Consider the following 22,197-nt stretch of genomic DNA (forward strand, 5'->3'; position numbering starts at 1 on the left):
TTATCCAACTAGGTAGATATTCTCTCTGCCTTAGAGAATCAATTTATCTGGATAGTTGGATATAAACCCCATAGAGAATCTTTTTATCTGACATGTTTAATATGTTTCAGAATAACTAAGCATCATGATAATCCAAATTGTTATATAGGCTATTATCTCCGACTTTGAGAATAAATTTATCTGGATAGTTGGATATAAACCACAAACAGATGAGAGATTCTTATTATCTGCCTATTTGGATATATATGATAAACACTAATCAAAATTATTATCAAACTAGTTAGATATTCTCTGTGCCTTAGAAAAACAATTTATCTGGATAGTTGGATATAACAGCCAAACTGATTATGGAATCTTCTTATCTGCTTAGTTGGATATATATCAGAAATACCAAACTACATTATATCGAACGAGCTAGATATTCTGTATATTACATATACAGTTAAATATTCAGCTAGGTTGATAAAGGTGTAAGAGTCTTAGAAAGGATATTATCTGTCTAACATGATATTTTATCTTGATACTAAGTGTAGTTGGATATTATTTTTACATTCTATAGAATGTAATTTTTTAAAGAATATCCATTGGGCACCTTCCCCTTTTTTCGAAGAATTTAGCGTGTCCCTCCTCTTTCCTGGGCGTATCTTCACTGAAAATTGGCTAAAGTCTGTGGTGAAGTTCTATTTTTGTATAGCTGAGATACATGCAACATGTGTTATCTACAATTATTCTGCATATTTTGAATTGTTTCCTTAACATGTTTCCTTCTCTACATGTCCTTCTCTAGACTGTTGTAATTAACACTTTTTAACTGCAAGTTTATTATACTTTACCTCCCCCGCCCCTAATGTGTAAATATGCATTGGTGCCCATAGGCTGAATTATAGGGGGGCTTACCTGGTCTAATTTGTACTTCCAGTGCTGTATAATTAAAATCTCAACACAAAATATCATAGGCAGCACAGTAGTGCTGCATAAGTAAAGAACAATGTTGGCACAATATATTGTTTTGTTTTTTAGACCGGGGTACTTCTTATAAAAAGAAATGTCACAGGAACTTCAAAAAGAGCTCATGGAGGGCACCCAGCTCCCCCTCCCCCCCATCAATCACTTCCCCACACACATCCCATCAAAATTTTGAGATAACTATTTTGTTCAGCACAGTTTAATGGTCCAGAAATTATGACTTTGAGAAAGCCCCCCCACCACAACCCTCACAGCAATAGTCCAAAGAGAATATAACTACATCCTCAGTAATCAACTACAAGAAATATTTAGGCAGACATTGAGCTAAATCAAAACAAAATATGAGCATGTGGACTTTCAAAAAGGTGACAAAGTAATATCTCAAGTAGATCTTTAAGAGTACATTGTGGGGGATTTTGAACTAGCCAGAAGCCACTATGTGTATACTTTCAGTAATACAACTACAGTTACTGTAACTAATGATGCTAAGAGTACTGAGGTGAAGGTGCCCCCCCCCTTGGTCCCCCTTACGGGCGCCCATGCAAATATATAGTCTGAATTATATATGGTAAAATTCTAGACAATATATTTGTTGCTATCTTGGGAAGGGGTTTGGTTACAAAAATGAAGCTTTCTGGGATGGGTTTGCAGACTAAAGTATTTCCTTGAAAGATATTTTGAAGTAGCCAACCCATCTCTACTCCTTTCCCCAATAGATGGCACTGACCTTTGATGACATTTAAAAACCTTTGTTTTATAAAAGTGAAACCATGCAGAATAGATCTTCTGCTAGTACAAAAAAAATACAAAAAAAGTGTTTTCAGCTTTACAACTTTGCTCAATCCAAATTTGGGAAGTTTCAAAAATTTGGAAATACATTTCCTAAATTTAGGAAAAAACCCTTGATATGGCTTAAAATTCTACTCTAATAACAGGAATTGCATTTTCAAACTAAAACCAGAGAAAAAGAAACTCAAAATTAAGATATAATGCTGTTTTGTTAAAATTCTAAGACTTAGAAATCAGAAGGGGTTTAACATAATAGAATGGCAATACCTTCCCAGAGCTTGTTTTCGGCCCTGGATTCATCACTGAAAGTTTTATTTTCCTCACCTAACTCTTCCAAGATATCAAAAAGTAGCTTGTCTAGAATTTTACCTTACATATTTCCTACTCATTTTTACACTCACTCTTGTCTTAACAATCTGCCCAAAAATTGAATCAATAGTGACAAAATTAAGAAACAGAAAATATGTTGGAAATATAGAATTTGGGCTAGGCTAGCCTATATTTTTGCACATTGGGGGTGGGGGGAGGGAGTAAAGTTGAATTACAATCAATATGTGTTCTCTATAATTATATTGAATTTGCAAGGATTCACAAGGATTGTTTAAGGTCATGAAATATCAATGCCTTCTAAAGGGAGAAGGAGGTGGAGGTAAGTATTTCAAAATATTTTCCTAAGAGATTATTAATTATTATCTTGATGCATTCTTAAAAGACTCATTCACCTGACTCAAATATTTTCCCAGACAGCAAAAAGCCACTAAACTAGAAATTTAACAAAAACAGAAATCAAGGTCTATTAGTCTTAAATCAGAGCTACTGAATAAGAAACATACAAAGAAAAAAAATTCTCACTTAAAAGTATGGAGAAAATTGTAGTTAAGCTATTTTGAAGGCACTTCCAATATAATTTACCCCTTTCCCTAATCAGCAAGTATATAGCCCTACTCATATATTTCTCATGCATTTTACCATGCATCACTCTTGTTTAAACACTGGTTTTTTTTAAATTAAATGAATATTGATGAAGTCAAGAAACGTAAAAACATATGGGAAATATACAATTTTGGCAATACATTTGCACTTTAGCGGGGTGGGATAAAGTATAGTGGAAGCACCTTAAAAATTTTTAACTTTTTTTTGTTCATATTGTAAAGGAACAATTGCTGTCTTCAAATGTTTCCTTCTCAATAGCCCCAACTATAGGCTAATACCAAATTTCCTAGGCTTATATATTGGACTTTAAGGGTTGAAGGATACATTTTTTGAGTGAAACAAGTATTACAATTTGAAAGAGTAAAAGGTATTTATTATTGTTCCCCTTGTCCCTAGTTCTAATATGGAATCTTATATGTATTTACCAAACGTACCATTCAATTCTTTCCAGTGGTATTTCCAAGTATAGAAATTGCATCCCAACCTTCTAATGCTTGTCAGATGGTGGTTGTATTCTATGCTGCTCTCATAAATAATGATGATCAATTTTGCTTGAATGTCTTCCATATTGCCTCAGCCCTGCCCATCACTAATTTCTGTTCTTCATTTGTAAAATAATTAGTTATTTTAATTCTAGTCAGGAGTTAGGTTATAAATGGGCTGAACACAATAAGCCTTAACCGAATTACCGATCTAGTCAATCTAGATAAAACCCTAGCCTCCTTTGAGTCTTAAATATTTTAGTGCCTTATGGATCTAAGTGCCTTTTTTTGTTTTTGTTTTTTATCTGTACGTATTATTTCATTTTGGGATTACGATAGCTTTTGTATTAACCCCGGTCTCACGTTTTTTTTTATTTTGAGGCCTGAATTTAATCATTAAGTTATCTTTAAGTATTGTGTTGCAACTCTACCAAATAACGTGTACCAAAAATTTTTATGCGATAATAAACCAAAGATATTGTATGTCTTCGGCTTGTGGTTGTCACTAGCGTATTTATTGGAATAAGTCATATTAAATTCTAAAAGTTAATAAAAAGAGTTCACAGCTGTTTAACCATTATGACGCATAAAACTGCAGCTAAAAACAGGTGAATTTGGGCAGTCGACTAAAGTTCTTATTCTTCTGTAGAATCGGAACAGCATAAATGAAAGGTAAGCCACGAAGATACCTGTAAAGTTTGATCTGAAACAACAATTTTTCTGATTTTAATACAATATACCTATATGAGCCCTCTTTTATTATTTTTAGCCCAGTAGCTTGGGCTTCAATTTGTAGCATTTTCATAATACAAATCTTTAATTTTGTCATTGACGAAATGATGAGGACTTTGAAAAAGGTTAAGGAATTAACAAAAAGTTTGTGGACCGCATTTTTCTGTATTTGTTTTGAGAGATTTGTGGGGAGTTTTATTTAACCAGGACCACCTTTTTGCCGTGTTTGTTTGGATTGGTGCTAAGTTTGAAATAACCGGAAAAAAACTGATCTATAACTAATCCAACTACACTTATCGAGCCATCCACGTGTCGCGGCGGCAGCCGCGAAACACGGAAAATTTTTTGTTGACTTTAGCACCGAAAATTGTTGTGAAACACACAAATTTGTACAATTTTAGAACATTATGAACTGACCATGATGTCAGTCTTGGTTTTCAAAGGCTCGGGCGTATTTTGGCTTGTTTTTCAAAGGCTCGGGCTTGTTTTTTGTTGACTTTCTGGCAACCCTGAACTATAGTAAGAAGAAGAAAGCAAAGAAGAGATGACAGAAAAGTGGGAGTAAAAATTATTTAAAGAAATTTGATACTGCAAGCTGTATAAATTTTAGCTCTTAAGTTGGTAGCAATTTGCGGGTTCAGAGCATAAAATGGTCTGGGATCCTACTCATGTTCAGCTTCAAGGTAAAGCCTAGTTTATCTAGTGAACTATTAAAAGTGTGTTTGAGCATCCCCACATTAGGCCTATGGTACTTATCTAACAAGCCAAAATGCTTTGCACTTCAGTAGGTGTCATTGACGCCAGAAGTTACAAGGACTACTACTTGAAATGGTCTAGATTATTTCTTGGATAAGTTATGCCTTCTTACCCTAGAAAACATAGCCAATGAAGTGATGTCATATAGCTTAAGCAAAAAATTGATATTTTTCAAAACCAATCTAGAATAAACTTATGAAATTACATGTAGAACAAGAGACAAAATTTTGAAATGTGACACAGCTTAAGGGATTTGTAAGGAAGTGCTATTAAAAATGAAGTAGCCTAAGTACAGCACAAATATTAAAGGTAGGCCTAAATGTATAGAGTCAGGCCAAAATTTATGCATAGGCCCAGTAGGCCTGGGTCCAGGGGTGCAAAAAAACACTGAGTGATTTTTTGTCTTAACCAAAACTGAACTGATGTGATTTACTGTCAAAGTGCCAGGTGCACTTTGCTGCTGCTCTGCCTATAGGCTATACAGAAAAGTGATTTCAAAACAACACAGAAACTCCATAGCCACTTATAAACTGTCAGATGTCTCCCAAGAATGGCAGCTGAGAGCTTGGTATCACCTCTCTCTTGCATTGCTTTTGGCTCATCAGTTGTTTTCTGTTCAGGGCTCCCACTATCCCCAATTTTTGGGAATTTTGCTGTAAATATTTGTGCCTCCCCTAGGGGTGACAAAGATTTAGGGCTAGGGGTGCCAAAGATATACATCCAGCCATGTGTAGAGTAGCAGCTCTCCAGAAGGAGATATATAAGAGATAGATTTTTAAATTGCTCATTTCCATGGTTAAAACTTTGTTTGTCACCATTCACCCAACCCCCAGATGATTCTATACATAGCATTAGGAATACATATTGATATAGGCTAGTTTAAAATTCTACTCAAATAACAGGAATTACATTTTAAAAACTAAAACTCAAGAAAAAGAAAATTGAGGTATAATCCTGTTTTGCCAAAAATTCAATAAATTAAGAGAATTGACCTGTCAAGTAGACAAATGTCTAAAACTTAGAAATCAGAAGAGGGTTAACATATAACCTTGGCAATACCTTCCCAGGGTATATTTTTGACCCTGGATTCATTACTGAAAGTTTCATTTTCCTAATATTACTCCTTACAAAGATAGCAAAAAGTACCTTATCTAGAATTTTACAAACTTGATGAGACTAAACTGAGTTTCTTCAAGTCTACACAGCATAAACAGTTTTACAATTGTTCAAATAATAGAAACTTCAATAAACAGTTATACTATTATCTGTGTATATAGATCCATCAGGGGGTTGAGGTGCATTGTCAAGGTTGTTGAACTACCATGTTGAAAAGGAGCATAAAGTAAGGAATGTCCCATTTTATTTAGGGTGAGATCCCCAGTACTTGCCCAGTGCCTAATCTTGGGTAAATATCCTGATTAAAAAGTATCTTTCTTGTTCATTGACAACAGGCTCCTAATTTTGGACATCATGTATATAGGTTTAGAGGTAAATTTGCAGTTTACAGTTTAATTTAGCTAGGATAAAAGTGAATACATCACTTGATGCCTTTTTTTTGCCATTTCATAGTTTAATAATTGTTTCTGAGGCAAATTCCATTTTGAGCCCTTAATAGGGCTCCAAAAGGTAAAACAGTTCATAGTTACCAAGAGTTTCAAAATATGTTTAAGAAAAATTCTAGTGAGAAAAATTGCCACTTGTTGCTGATTCAGGAATGCTAAATATTATTTTCCTCAGTCTTAACAGTAAAATGTGACAAAGAAAATGAATTTGCAGAGTTTTGTAAAAAGACCCTGAAAACCCTCAAGGCAGGTTGCCACTAGCCTTCTACCTTGGGGGGGGGGGTGTCCTAAATGTACTGAAAAAAATAATGTTTATTAGTTGCAGAAAATTGTCATACATTGTAGAGAAAAACTCAGCTATAAAAGCAAAATCAAGGCAAAGAAAATAAGCTAAACTTTAAGGCTGTGCAGCTTTCCAACTTTCCACTTTTCTACAAGTAGGTTGAGGTCAATTTTTTCCAGGAGGTCTTTTTCTGACATCATGAGCATGAGATGGTCAAGTCGATTGTGTCCCATAGTTGACCTCAATCTGTTCTTGATGATTTTCATCTTGCTAAATATTTGTTCACCTTTAGCCAATGTTGTTGCAATAGTTTTTGCAAAAGGGAATTTCTGTAAACTAAAGGCAACCCTTGTCTGTTGGTTTTTGCAAGAGAGAACAACTCAGCAAACTGATACTTCCAGCACTCTTGCAAGTCTCTGCAAAAAAGATTGATAATGTTCCTTCTGTGGGCTAGGCATCTTAGGTATTGAATATTTCTTTGTAACTTCTTGGAAATGTGAGCTTGTATTCCATCAAAGTGCCAACTCATGTTTCTTGCAATATTGTAGCATTGCAATGTTTTTCTCCCAGTCCTGTAATTTTCAAAGCAGTGTTCCCCATGGAACAGTTTTGTGGCCCATATTGTTTCTTCTTAATATACACAATATGATTACCAAAGTTAACAGCCACTTAACACTTTATGCTGATGAATCCAAACTATTTGGTGTACCTGATAAACCATCAATACAATCTGACCTTGACTTCATTCAGGCATGGGTAGATAGGTGGTTTCTCCTTTTCAACATATCAAAATGCATCACCATTCATTTTGGTAACAATAATCCTCTGCACCAATACACTATGAATGATAACCAGACATCATCCCCCATTCCCCTCCAAACTTGCACCAGTGGCAAAGACCTGGGAGTCACAATAGATAATCTTCTGAAGTTCCATGAACACTCTGCACAAACCATTTTGAAAGCAAATTCTGGCCTTGGACTAATTAAAAGAATACTTACTAGCTGATCACACAGAATCTTCTTGAAGCTATACAAGGTGATTGTGAGACCAGTTCTTGATTTTGGAACCTGCCTTGCTGGTCCTTTTTACAAGGGTGATATACAGTTGATTGAAGGTTTACAAAGGAAGTCTACCAAGTGAATCTCTGGACTTGGGGAGAAGCCATATGGTGAAAGGCTATCTAACCTAAAACTCCCAACACAAGCAGAGTGACATGCTACTCACATATAAATTTGTCAATCAACCCCAAAATAAGCTCTTTAACCAGTTACCCAATGAAAGACAAACATGAGGTCATTCTAAGAAGCTTCATAAGCCCCAAGTTAAAAGTAGAATCAGACAACATTTCTTTAGCCAAAGGGTCATTAATGATTGGAACTGTTCAAGTGAGGAGACAGTGTCTTCAACATCAGCTGAAGTTTTTAAAAGGAGACTCAAAAAAGACTGGGAAGCCAAGCCTTTAAGATACAACTGGAGCTGTCCATCATTGGTGTCTTATAGATAGTGGTTGATGTATGTGCATACGCAACAGAGTTGTGCTAGGATGCTGATGCTGCTTGTCATCCCCAACCAACTCGCATACTCTATCAGAAATTGACATTGTGCATTGGTGTCTACTCTAAACTACAGAAGAATGGTCCCATGATCATACCTATCTGTGGTCACTGTTACCAAGTGGGTTTAAATTGCATCTATCCTAGCACACTCTTAGTTGGAAGACGTGTCACTGGGCCATAAACACAGTCACTACCCTGTTCTTTTTTCATTTTTGTGTAAATCAGTGTTTAACAGCCTTCTCAACCATGGAGCCAAACAGATCCAACATTGGACCTTGTTTTGCTCTGAAGTGCAAATTAAGGTAACTGAAATTCCAGTTTTCTTCATTGATACAAGCCTTTTGCACAACTCATAGAATTTTTTCTGCTATATCAGCTCCTTTCTTTGACTTGGAATCTACAATGACAAGTAAATGCTCTTCAGCAGATCCCTCTCTATCAATGTACCACACACCCTAAGCTAAACACTAATGGGTTGGTAGTGGGTGCTTCATCTGCAAAGATGCCAAAGAAGCCAGCTTCATTAACTTCTGCTCTGATTTTTGAACTAGCTCTGTTTGAACAATCACTATTAATTTATTTTGGCTACTACCTGAAAGATAGCTGGTGACATTTGACTTCATCTGGTTTTTCATTCAATGGTCCATTTTGACATTGTGTCTTGGAAGAAGATTGGCTATTGGCTAGCTCATTGTGATTTTTCCCCATCATGATTCTTCCCATGAAATGCCTACCCTTGTTTATCTAGAGTGGTGGTAACATCTAGCAACATGTATATAATGCAACACCCTCTTTCCCTTCTTTTTCTGACTCAATGCCATTCTTTAGTTTCTCCTTGTTAACTAAGCTTGGCAATGATTTATTTCTCTATAAAACAAATAAGACTACTTATAGAAGCTTTGTGATCATTTGATTGGAAGTGAGTGACAAGCATTGCAGCCTTGGTGCCCTTGCTTTGCATCTTGTGCCAGTTTCTAGTTCCTTTTATAAATGAAGAATCTTTATTTCTTTATTTGTGGCCAGGTCCAGTTGGAAACAACAAACTGGCAAATCAGTAGGCTAAATCTTTCTCAAAACTATACTCTAGATGTGGGTATTCATTATACCAGTTTCTAACAAACTGCAGCTGGTGTTTAGAACTCTCGGATTGGATTTCCTCATTTTTTGGAAAATTGATTTTTGGCTGAAATGGTCCTTGTTTCATAAGCTTCAGCTTTCTTGTTTTTTTTTTTTTTTTTTTTTTAGCCCAGGATTGTGCTTGATTCTTAAAATTCCAGCTTGCTGTAAACTTTTGGCTTCATATTCTACTCCTTCCATTCTTAACACTTTCTGAGAAATGAATTTCTCTGACTGACTAATAAGCCTATTTCCATATTCACTGATTTATTGCCCCATGTCTAGCGCTTGTATTGCAGCATCTAATTTCTTAGTAATGGAATTCAACTTAACTTCTAGTGTCAGTTTTTTTTTTTGCTACCTTGGTACAGTTAATAATGCAAGAAAGAATAGTGAAGATATTGCTGATTAAAACTGTTTATTTGTGATCAATTTCTGAACAGCAAACTTCCTCTAATGTTTTTTCTTTCACCAGATTCCACAGTGTCCAGACCTGAGAGGATAAGTAACTTTGATTTCTTTGGTCGCATCTTGTTCTATTCAGACTCCAATATTTGTCAAGTATGGATCAGGACAAACTTCCTCAAGTGATGTCTGAAATGTTACTTCAATTTCACAACAATTGTTTGTCTGTATTTATTTCATGCATTTGAAAAAATTGAAAAGCTCAAAACAAATTCAAAAACTTTTAAAATTAAACCTGGTCATAACCAATTAAGCTTGAAAGGCAATTTCAAACTATATTCTTCTTTGCTTCTTGCAGGCAATTTGGAATGCTTTAGTTCAGTTCAGTTCCATTTTAAAGCATACTTTGAAAGAAAAGAGAGTAAGAACCCCAAAAGTAGAGAGCAAGCTCAAATTTGTAGAGATCTGCTGCCTACTAATACTGCTATTTTGTATATATATATATATATATATATATATATATATATATATATATATATATATATATATATATATATATATATATATATATATATATATATATATATATATATATATATATATATATATATATATATATATATATATATATATATATATATATATATATATATATATATATATATATATATATATATATATATTTAAGTATAATCCAATAGCTCTAAAACTCATGTGGCTCAAATACTTCAATCTGGTAGAAAAGACTACTTACCAGGACTGTCCTCTAACTCACAAAAACAAAATTAAATTAGGTAAAAATACAAAAAAAGTTGCATATTAAAAGCACATGTTCACTGCCTTTCATTATTGCTCATCTCTTTATTGTTCATAATTAAAAATAAGAATAGATTTTTTAATTATCCCTAATTTTATTATCATTTTCTTGTTTATCAATTACAATTTATTGAGTGTTTCAATCAAATCTTTTATAAGTTTACTACCTTTTAACAAACTGGCACTTGTTGATCGAATCTTCCCCTTAAAAAGAAGATTCTGCCCAGACTTTGGGAGTTTATCCTATCAAATTGTGTACTTACAACTAGGACATTTGCTGAACTTTTGTTTATAAAAATCTTTAGCAGTGTCAGAATGCAAGATGCAAGAAGTTTGGAACTGCAAAGCAATAAAACAAGAGCCACCGCTGAAGACAGACTAAGCTTTCTGTTCACTTAAATTGCAATAAGCTATCTTGCTGTTAAAGATGAAGTTTGCTTGTCACAGGGCCTTTTACAGTTTTTTTTAGCTTCCTGGTCATAACCATTTTGGAATATCAAATAGAGAGGTCTTTTGCACAAGCTTTGGCCTAATCTTTGCTTTGGTACCATTTTTAGTTCCTCACTATGATGCTTTAGAATATGAATAGCTTGACAATCTGAATCAAATTTGTAATATCTTTCATCTTCTTTCTTTGAAACAAGCTTCAAATACAACCTTTATTCTAGTATTGGATCTTTTCCTATGTTCTGCAAACATTGTCATGTACTCATGATCTAAACAAATAAAATAATGTTCCAAGTATCCTTATAGGTTCTGATGCAGAATCGCAATAATTCAAATTGCAATTCCTAGGTCACTGAGAAACTTGATTCCCTGTAAACTTTCCTCATTCTAGACAAACCAGTTTAGTTTGAATTTATTTTGACATATGTATGTATTACAGAATTTTTTTTTTTGGAGCAGCAGTACAACCCAGGTTACTGGGCTTCCTGCCTTATTTTTTTTTGTTAAATAAAGTCTTAAAATAAATATAATTTTGTAAAGCAGCAAAATTTTCGAATCTAGAATTAAAATTCCCTTTGCAGTTTTAATTCTTCATAGCCTTAGGCTAGTATATGATTTGTTATAGGGCTTTTGAGAATAAGCCAAAGAGGTCTAGTTCTAAATAAGCTTAGTATAACTTTGCAATTCTGTGTGCTCATGTATTAGCAAAATATGTTAACTTTTTCTGATATCAAACAGTTTATGGTAGTGAACTGTAAGTAAGGAGTGACCCAGCTCAATAGTAACCAAAACTATAAAAAATGGAATTTTGATACCAATAGATACATCAAAGGAATGGGATTTTTATGCTGATTTCAAATATATAAGTTGAGTCTTACCCATAAAAAGTTACGAGCCTGAGAGTATTTGTCTTATTTTCCACAAAAGGTGGAAACGCCCTCACACCATCAGATTCAGCATATCAGAGAACCCTACTGTAGAGGTTTCAACCTTCTATCTGAAAAATGTGGAATTTTGAATTTTTTGCAAGAAGAAAGATCACAGATGCATGTTTATTTTTTTTTTTAGGGTTGATCGTATTTACCCAGTGGTCCTAGAATATCGCAAGAGGGCTCATTTGAACGGAAATAAAAAAATTTCTAGTGCCCTTTTGAAGTAACCGAAAAATTGGAGGACAACTAGGCACCCTCCCACAATTATTTTTTTCCCAAAGTCACCCAATCGAAATTTTGAGATAGCCATTTTTTTCAGCCTAGTCGAAAAATCGAATAACTATGCCTTTGAGGATGATATAATCCCCCACAGTCCCCAGAGGAACGGCTGCAAGTTGTGAACTTTGCCCATTGTTTACATAGGCCTATAGTATTGGTTATTTGGAAATATACAGACGTTTTCCGGGGGGATTTTTTTTGGTGGGGATGGGGTCGGGGGGAGAAGGTTACGTGGGAGGATCTTTCCATGGAGGAATTTTTCTTGGGAAAAGGGAATTTTCTATGAAGGGGTGCTGGATTTCCCAGCATTATTTAAAAAACAAGCAGAAATAGAATTTAAAAAAAAAACTTTTTCAACTGAAAGTAAGGAGCAACATTAAAACTTAAAACAAACAGAAAATATTACGTAAATGACGGGGGTTGCCTCTCCTCAATAGCTTGCTCTTATGCTAAAGTTTTTTTTTCAACTTTTAAAAGTGGTTATTATTCTAATTAAAAAGCCTTTGGGATTCAGAAGTCATTCTTAAATAACTAGAACAAAATCAAACTTAGGTTACTATACAGTTACTATTAGTTAAAAAAGGAAAAATTAATATGCAAATTTCGTTTTAATTATTCATGTATGGTGAGCAATCTTCAAAGCCTGCATTAATCCAAAAATTTTCAGAAATTAAATAAAATAACTAGTTTTTTTTTAACTGAAAGTAAGGAGTGACATTAAAATTAAAATGAAAAGAAATTATTCTGTATATGAAAGGGGCTGTCCCCTCCTCAACCCCCACTCTTTACACTTAAGTTTGACTCTTTCTCACATCTCTACTTTTTAAAACAATAAAAAACTTTAGCATAGAGAGCAGGGCGTTGAGGAGGGGGCAGCCCATTTCATATACAGAAGAATTTCTGTTCATTTTAAGTTTTGATGTTGTTTCTTTATTTTTACTTAAAAAAAACTGTTTTTTATTTAATTTTGGAAAGAAACAACAATATTGCCCATGATGTTTTTTTTTTTTTTAGTAGAGCCACTAGAATTGTCCCAGCTAACCAATGCATTGAAAAATATCAAGTTTTGCAAGGCTCCACTTGAAAAGTTGTTTTCTAGTTGGCAAATTGGTTTCTGTCAACTTTGTGCAGATGGAGCAGTCAATTTCACCATCTTTGCCGAATGGAAGTCTTTTATGACATACTAATGAACCAACAAAATATTAAGTTTTTGTTGAGTTTGTGCAGATGAAGCAGTAAATTTTGTAATCCTTTGCCCAACAGAAGTCTTTAATGGCATAGATTGGACCAACTATATGTCAAATTTTGTAGGGTTCAGCTCTACAAGTCATCGTTTTCTAGGGGGGACAATTGTTTTTTGTCATCTTTGTGCAGAAATAGCATTAAATTTTATTGTTCTTTGCCCAATGAAAGTCTTTTATGATATTACATTGGATCAACAAAATACCAAGTTTTGTAAGGCTCCACTCAGCTAGTCATTTTTTAGGGGGCCAATAGGTTTCTGTTGACTTCGCGCACATGAAGTAGTAAGTTTCGTTGGGCTTCGCCTGACGAAACCCCTGCCAGAAACTTCGCTTTGTACCAAAAGATAGAAACTTTTGTGGGGCTTTGCCTGACAAAGTTCTTTGCTGAGGACCCTTAGGGGGAAGTCCCCCCCCTTAGTGGCGCTCCTGCCCTCTAGAATGACATCAGAACAAATCTGACATCATTTTTAAAACGAGTTTCTAGCTTTTTTTAAAAGTTTCTGGAAGTCTGTTTTCAAAATAAGATTTTAGTATTAAGACTAAGGAAAAAAAAAGAATTACCATTTCTGGATCAGCTGCAAATGACAATTGTATTTCTTTTCACTAGCAGGATTTTTTGGAAACATACTTTTAAACTTCTGGGGACTATGGGCTGTTTTGAGCTCTATTAGCCCTTTAAGAGCTCAGAATAGAATTTGTCATCTAGAGACAATTATTGAATTATGAACGAGCATAAAAAAGGCACCAAGTGATATATTCATTTTCATCCTAGCTAAATTGTGCTGTAAACTGGAAATTCACTGGTTTAGATAATGTAGAAATTTTGAGATTCTCAACAATCTAAACATTTATACATAATGTCCAAGATTAGGAGCAGGTTGTCTCTGTAGAGGAGGGTGGGGATGGTTGGTCACATACTTTGACTAAATAGAAAGCTTAGCCAAAGTATAAAGGCCAGAAGAATGATTTTGACATAGAAAGATGCAGCATTCTTTGTTCTAGCTTCTTTGATTTTTTTAGGTTTATGCAACCATTATTTTTTTTTCACCAACATTTTTAACAGGTGAGGTCAAAAGTGACCAATGTGCCCTGGGGGTGGGCAGGTTGGTCATGGACATGGGGCAGGTTGATCACAAAATGGGTCATCTTTGTTTTACTTCCAATACCTGACACAATTACAGTAGTAGTCTTGTTTCATTTACAAGGTGTATATTTTGCTTCAAATACAATTTTTTCCACTTCAATTATCAACTGTTCAGCTTCAAGTACAACAAAAACTGAAAAAGATATGACTTATTCAACTGAGTACTCTCAAGACAAACAAACGCTTTCCTAAAGGATTTCCTACAAAGGAAGGTCACAACATATCCCTTGCTTGTTTCTTCCTTCACCTCACCTGCAAAGTATTTTTTCTTGTTCTTGCTGACAAATGCCACAAGAACAAAATCACTCACACTGATTTAATCCTTTTCAGTTGGAATGTCATCCATATCAGCATCAAGATCCAAGTCATCATCCAAGACCATTTCTCTTTTACTATCAGAGCTTGCATCCACTTTGACGAAAAGTTCCCTTACTTCTATAGTCTTTTTGCTTGATTTACTGGTGTTTCTCATCCCACTAAAAACAGGCTTCCCAATTTTTGTTTCTTCTTAGCTGACAGTTCTTCAATCAAGTCATTTTTAACCAGTGTATCTGTGAGAACTTGAAATTTGCCCCTCTGTCATTTGATTGCATCAGCTTTTTTTGGTGGAGCCTTTGGATAGGGTCTTACTACTTCTGGATTAGTAGCAGCAGACACTAATGCCACAGGAGCTTGAGAAGTTGTCGGACAGCCTAGTTCTGCCTCTGAGTGGCTTGAACTATCTTCTGCATCAAAAGCATCGGATACAGTTCTTCATGAGATATTGGATGGCTCAGGTCCGTTGGTAACATCAGCGGCTAGGAATTCCTCATCCCTGAACACATGGCGATTGCAGGGCCAGATTCCAGCAACCCTGAATCCAGAGGTGATATTTGTTGGAGTCAAAGCACAAAGAAAGGCAGTTCCAACTACTTCTGGAACGTCATAAATAGAAATTGGTTGTCCTGAATTCTTTGTCATCGATGCATCACAAGCAGCATTGTAGTATGACTTGAACAGGCTTCAAGTCGAGTCTTCTGTCTAGTGTAACAACTTCTGTCTAGTGGCTGCATTTTATGGCTTGTGTGGGGTGGAAAGGTTAATGTGTGACTTTCTCATAAGCTCAAGTGACTCAATGGTAATATAACTGACGGGATTGTCCATTAGGAGCAGCACTGGTCTGTCAACACTTGGCTTGCTATGGCGAATGAAGTGCTCTAATGAAGTTCTCTCCAGTCATCCATCCTGAAGAATGAGAAACACCCTTACTCCCTGGTGGAGATCCCTTCATCATATGTGGGAGATACTTTACCCTTGGGAAAATCATGAATGGTGGGATAACAGTACCTTGAGCTGACACAGCTGTACACATGGCAACTAGTATGCCTCTTTCTCCAGATGTAATCCTGCCAACTTGTTTATTTCCCTTCTCAGCAACTATTTTTCTGGAATTCTGAACTGTAGTGGTGCTAGTGTTGTCTGGATTCCAAACATCACAAGCAGTAAAACTATGTTTATGCAACAGTTCCTCATATGTGTAAAAAAAAAGAAGCATTGACTACAGGTTTGTTAAAAGCAGTTGCCCTTGCAAAACTTGTCGCTTCTGGAGATCTGAGAGGAACCATTGGGCTATGCTGTAGAAGGCCCAGAGCCAGTCCTTACTAGCTGTTCTAGCTTCTTCCCAATGAAAAATATCCTTACCGAGTTTCTCTGCAAACTCAAATGCCAAGGTTCTGACTTCTTTTGGTTACAGTCCGTGGTAAAGATGGGATGCTCTGACAAGATATTGCTGAAGACTTTTTGCTTGTTCGGCCATGAAAACTATGCAAAAACTATGCGTGCTTTATACCATGTCACAAACTGATCTAGCGTAACATTACTAACATTGGTTGCACTTGCATGACCTTCTTCGGAGAATTTCTGGGCATCGTGTTTTAGAGTTGAGTGGGGGATACCTATCTCGCATGCAATGGTGGCAAATTTTTGACCTTCCTGTACTTTTTGCACAGCTTGTCTCATGACTTCTGGGGAATTGTCCCAGTTTGTGTTTTTCTATTGTAAGTCCATATGTCTGTTGGATCTCACCTAGAAAGATGACATAATGATAACCACAAATAATGATAAAGATCTGTACTTATGCAAAAAATGTGAATTTTCTTCTTTTTTTCACCCAGTGGGGCAGGTTGAACAGTGCACCTTCAAAGTGACCCACCTGCCCCCCCCCCCCAGGAAAATGTCCAACCTGCCCCACACAGGATGCACAAACAAAAACACGGCTCCATGAAAAACTAATAATGTTGAGAATTTGCTTCCAAGCTTAAAAGAAACCAATTAATAGGCTGCTCTATCCTGGAATCATTTCTTGAGACTGGCCTTCTCATTCTCTCTCAAAACAACATTAAGTCTAGCAACAATTCTGAAAAATACTCACCAAAAAAGAGAAAAGTTTTGTCCAATCTTTTCATATGGAGGCTACTGCTGCCATTTTTTCATGGCATGACTGCACTGTAATTCCTCACATTCAGTAGTTTCCGATTTTTTTTCAACAGATGTCAGACAAATATCCAAGTGTTCAACCTGCCTCACTGACCAACCATCCCCACCCTCCCTTATAGAAAAGATATTTTTCGGTATTAGTCTAGAGTTAGGCCTACTCAAAAGGAAACACTATGAAATTATGAAATAAATTTAAAAAAAAGCCTAAAATACGTTCTTATATCATTTGCAAAAGCACTTAACTTTATTTTACAAAGTAATGTACATATATATAGTCCAATTTATATATTTCTCATGATAACTTGCCCACACAGGTGAGACCCTAGACATCTCATTGGTCAGGGCCAAATACAAGTTACCTTATGTTTCAGTTTCAGCTTCATTTGTTGGAATTGTTGCTTTGCCTTGCATGTGACTGAGACTGCTAAAATGAGTTATTATTATTTAAAAATAGAAGCTAAAAGAAATTTCAAGTTTATTAAAGGTAAATAAAAAAGTTTAAGGGATTCTGTATGACTGAACCAGGAATTAGGGTTTTTGGAAGGATGAGGTATAATTATTATTATTAAAAATAAACTGAAAATTAGGATAAAAACATGTGGGAATAAAAAGAAGAGGCTCTGCGGGGTCTGGGGGGGGGGGATATAGCCATAATTAGTTTTGAAGATTGGACTTGAGAACAAAAATAAAAAATCTTTGGAGGATTAAAAATAAAAGTAAGTCTTGTCCTTTTTCTAAAAAAAAAAACATTTTCTCTTTCACATATTGGAAAGAAAGGATGAATATAATTAGCTGGTTTTAGAGTGCCAGGAAGATCTAGTCTTATTTGTAAATGTTGATTATTGAATATTATGAAGCATTTTAGAATGAGTATTTTGTGTATCTTGTGATGCAATAAATATGCACATGCAAGTGTTGGGTATGGGAGAGAGATTAATTCATAATCCAAGAATTGTTTTTCATAGCAGAAATAAGTTTTCTAACAAATCATATAAAATGAGCTAGATATACCAATCTTGGAAACTTGGCCAGAGGTCTAGTATGTAAGGGTAAAATAAATTGGCACTGGAATAATTTAAACTTTGGCAGAGATAATTCTCACACCTGTCTGATTTGAAATGATAACGAGTGGAAGATATCCAAAGATTCTTCACACATATGAATAGGGACAACATGGCACATGTAAGTTTTGGAGAAAGACTGTTTATAATCTGAGAATTTTTTACAAGGTATAAATCGTTTTTGAATAAAATTTATCAAATAAGCTATATATGCCAGTCTCCGAAAATTAGCCCACAGTCTTTTACGTAAGAGTAAACTAAACTGGCATTGGAATAGTTCAAATTTTTGGCAGATATAATCCTCACACATGACTAATTTGATATGATAATGTTTGGAAATCATAAAAGGGCTTTTTGGACATTAGAATAGCAACAATAAAGGATCCCCCAGGTTTAGGAAATTAACAATATGGCACATCTACCCATATGCTCATATGGGAAAAAGTTTTCAATTTTTATATCTTGCTGCTTCTCACTTACAGACTGTTGATCAAACAAAAAGAAAAAAAAAGATACCTTTGCTCTGGAACACAACAGAAAAACAATAACTTTCTTAGATTGCGTATTAAATCCTTATAAAGGTATTTAGTACAAACATTTAAGATTCAATTACATTTGCAGTCTAATTTCCCTAATAGCAAACAAAAATTACTTTTCCTAGTTCATGTAAGTTCATAATATGTGTTTTATTGCCTGAGGTAGTCAAACTTACCATACAAAACATTATATAATTTTGCTGTCATTAGTCTTGGTATCCACAAATTTGATCAAAGGGGCGGGGCCTATATTTGTCTGGGAGGACAGGAGCGGTTAAAATGCGAATACAAATTTAGCTGCTATTTTTCATTATTAGCCTCTATATACCTCCCCCCATCTCTCTGTGCAGACATGAGTTGTATTGCTCAAGTTATACTTGTAAATTAAGGGAAGGATGGTCTCTTCGACCTTTTTTTTTAAAGACTGATTGTTTTAATACATTTTTTAATGTCCTATTGCAAGCAATTTTGAGCTTTAATCTCCATCACCTCATTGCTATTTAATGACTGTTTATTTCTTTGCAATAGGCCTACAGTTAATTAAGTGAACTTTTATTTTAAAGTTTTTGTTTGTTATTTATATATGAAATGATTTTTATTTCTTTGAAAAATTTAGGCCTTTGGGTTTTTTTTTTTTTTTTTGAGAAAAATTATATTCTAAAAATTCAGTGTCAAAGCTTCCAAAAGAATTGCAATGCTGGGTAGCAATTCTTGAGCAAAAAAAAGATAAATTTGGCTCCTCACTGTATGTATGACTATTTTTTGTAATTTTGAGCCTTTTTTTGGATTTTTATCAAACAAAATAAGATTCCTTGTTCCTTGGGTTTTTTATGCAGTAGTGTATGCCCAATTCAAATGAGTTTCTGAATATGGTTAGATTTTTTCCAATCCATAGCTTTTTTCAGTGATTTCAAAACGTTTTTTGGTTGAGTTTATGTATGTTAAGGTAAACTAAAATGAGTGCACCTAGAACTGAAATAAAAAAACAGATTGTGCGATTTTTTTAATCCAACATACCTCACTGCACTTAAAAACTCCCCTCAACCACTAATTTTTATTGTCTTAAAAAAATCAACTTTTTAGTTCTTCAATATTTTGGTTCTTTGGTAAAAAAAAAAAAAAAAAAAAAAAAAACTGTGATGAGAATAGTGAAAGGAATAAAATGAGGAATTTACAATTAGATTTTTTGGTACTTATGTATTAAACGTACTCTTTTGGAAACCAATCACGAAAAACCCGCCCATTCAAGAGACCGTTATAGAGTAATGCAATGCAAGGCGTGATTTTCATTGCGTTAACAATATTGAAACTGTTGTTTTTTGGGGTTTAGAAGGGGGGAAAGGTAACTAGGTTAGGTTAGGTTAAATATTTAATATATGCTGTGTTTTACCCCCCCCCCCCTTAATGTGCAAATATATAGCCCAAATTTGTTTCTAAACTATTATATATTTATCCTATTTTATTTTATTACATTAGCATTAACAAAACTTGACTTCTTTAGCACCATATAAAAGAGTACGTTTAATACTTAAGTACCGATTTTTTTTTTCTTTGTCCATTGCCAAAGGTTGTTTTGTTTCTATTGATGGAGAAAGGTTTACTGATATCTATGTTTTTTCAAAGTGTTTTAATTTGGAATATAGCTTTTATACATTGTTTTTTCTTTCACAGTTCACCGAGCAAAAGGACTTCTAACGAAAGGAAAAAATGGTAAGAACCTATTTTGTATGTTTTTTTCATACCTTAAGGGAAAAAGATGTAAGTAGTTACTCTAATTATATAAAAATCTGGAAATCTGAAGTTTTTGGCATGGAACTAAAGCCCCCCTCCACCTGAGCACTTTACATACATGTACACTTTCAACGTTACAATCTTATTGGAGAGTTCTATTGCCCTCTTCCAGATTTGTCATGGGGTTAGGCTGTAATACAATTTAAGATGACAATAAATATGCTATTCTCATTTGAGGCCAAATTCTACAACATTGAAGAAGGTCAGGATCCATATATAAAAGTCTGTTGTAAGTTAGAATTGCTGTAAATCAATCGTTTTTTTTAAGAAAATTATTAAAAATGGATCATTTCTAACTTTGTAATTTTTTTCCTTGCTTTTAAAATTTTCGATATTAAAGGAAAATATGGTTGTATAATCCCTATATGTTTATTATCAAACACACTTTGTGGTAACAAACTGCAAGTAAGGAGTGACCCAAATCAATAGTAACTGAAACTCTAAAAAACGGAATTTTGATACGAATACACACATCAATAGAATTGGATTTTTATGCTGATTTTAAATATATAAGTTTTATCAAGTTGAGTCTTACCCATCAAAAGTTACGAGACTGAGAATATTTGTCTTATTTTTGCAAAAAGGGGGAAACACCCTCAGACCATCAGATTCAGCATATCAGAGAACCCTACCAATAGATACATCAAAAGAATTGGAATTTTATGCTGATTTTAAATATACAAGTTTCATCAAGTTTAGTCTTACCCATCAAAAGTTACAAGCCTGAGAAAATTTGCCTTATTTTCGAAAAAAAGGTGAAAAAACCCTTAAAAGTCATAGAATCTTAATGAAAATCACACCATTAGATTGAGCATATAAGGGAACCCTACTGTAGAGGTTTCAAGCTCCTATCTGCAAAAATGTGGAATTTTGTATTTTTGCCATAATAAAGATCACAGATGTGTGTTTATTTGTTTTTTTTTTGTTTGTCTTCCTAGGGATGATCCTATCGACCCATTGGTCCTAGAATGTCGCGAGAGGGCTCATTGTAAAGGAAATTAGAAGTTCTAGTGTCCTTTCTAATACACCAAAAAAATTGGAGGGCAACTATGCCCCCTCCCATGCTAATTTTTTTCCAAAGTCACCGGATCAAAATTTTGAGATAGCCATTTTGTTCAGAATAGTCAAAAAATCCAATAACTACGTCTTTGATTACGATTTAATCCCCTACAGTCCCCAGGGGAAGGGCTGCAGGTTATAAACTTTACCCATTGTTCACATATAGTATTGGGAAGCATACAGACGTTTTCATGGGGAATTTTTTGTGGGGGGGGGGATCGGGAAGAGGTGGTTACCTGGGAGGATCTTTTCATGGGGGGAAGAGAATTTCCATGAAACGGGCACTGGATTTTCCAGCATTATTTAAAAAAAACTATCAGAAATTAAATAAAAAAAAAAACAAGTTTTTCACCTGAAAGTAAGGAGCAACATTAAAACTTAAAACGAACAGAAGTTATAACGTAAATGAGGGGGTTCGTCCCCTCAATACCTCACTCTTTATACTCAAGTATTTTTAGTAATTTCATAAGAGGTATTTATTCTAATTAAACGGCCTTTGTGATTCAAGGGGTCATTCTTAAAGAATTGGAAAAAAATTCGAACTTTAGCGTAAAGAGCGAGGTATTGACCAGGGGGTGAACGCGCTCATATTCCGTATATGAGGAAGTTCGCCCCCTCGTCAATACCTCGCTCTTTACGCTAAAGTTCGAATTTTGTTAAATAATGGCCAATATAAACAGTAATTTGCTTGTGTTATTTCTCGGCCAATCTTAGCATTTAATTTTATCTCAAGCAGCTTAATACGCGGTAATAAACTTAATACGAACAGAAAATATTAGGTATTTCAGGGAGGTTGCCTCTCCTCAATAGCTTACTCTTACTCCAAGGTT

At 34.6% G+C, this 22,197-nt stretch overlaps 1 protein-coding gene and 1 pseudogene across 3 annotated transcripts in view; one reads left to right on the forward strand and one right to left on the reverse strand.

Moving 5' to 3' along the window:
- The first annotated feature begins 4,442 nt into the window (after positions 1 to 4,442).
- Positions 4,443 to 22,197, forward strand: part of Rip11 (Rab11 interacting protein) — an 80,091-nt gene continuing 62,336 nt past the window's right edge. For all 3 annotated transcript variants that reach the window (XM_089108396.1, XM_089108405.1, XM_089108398.1), the window contains exons 1-2: positions 4,443 to 4,585; positions 20,189 to 20,227. In XM_089108396.1, the coding sequence (XP_088964522.1) occupies positions 4,552 to 4,585; positions 20,189 to 20,227 (73 nt within the window). In that variant the 5' untranslated portion in view covers positions 4,443 to 4,551. The remainder of the gene's footprint in view (positions 4,586 to 20,188; positions 20,228 to 22,197) is intronic.
- LOC148956504 (uncharacterized) lies at positions 14,549 to 15,796 on the reverse strand (annotated as a pseudogene).

The sequence above is a fragment of the Artemia sp. Qi Xiang Cuo genome, chromosome 1 (genome assembly GCF_049724085.1).
Source record: "Artemia sp. Qi Xiang Cuo chromosome 1, ASM4972408v1, whole genome shotgun sequence".
Taxonomy (NCBI): domain Eukaryota; kingdom Metazoa; phylum Arthropoda; class Branchiopoda; order Anostraca; family Artemiidae; genus Artemia; species Artemia sp. Qi Xiang Cuo.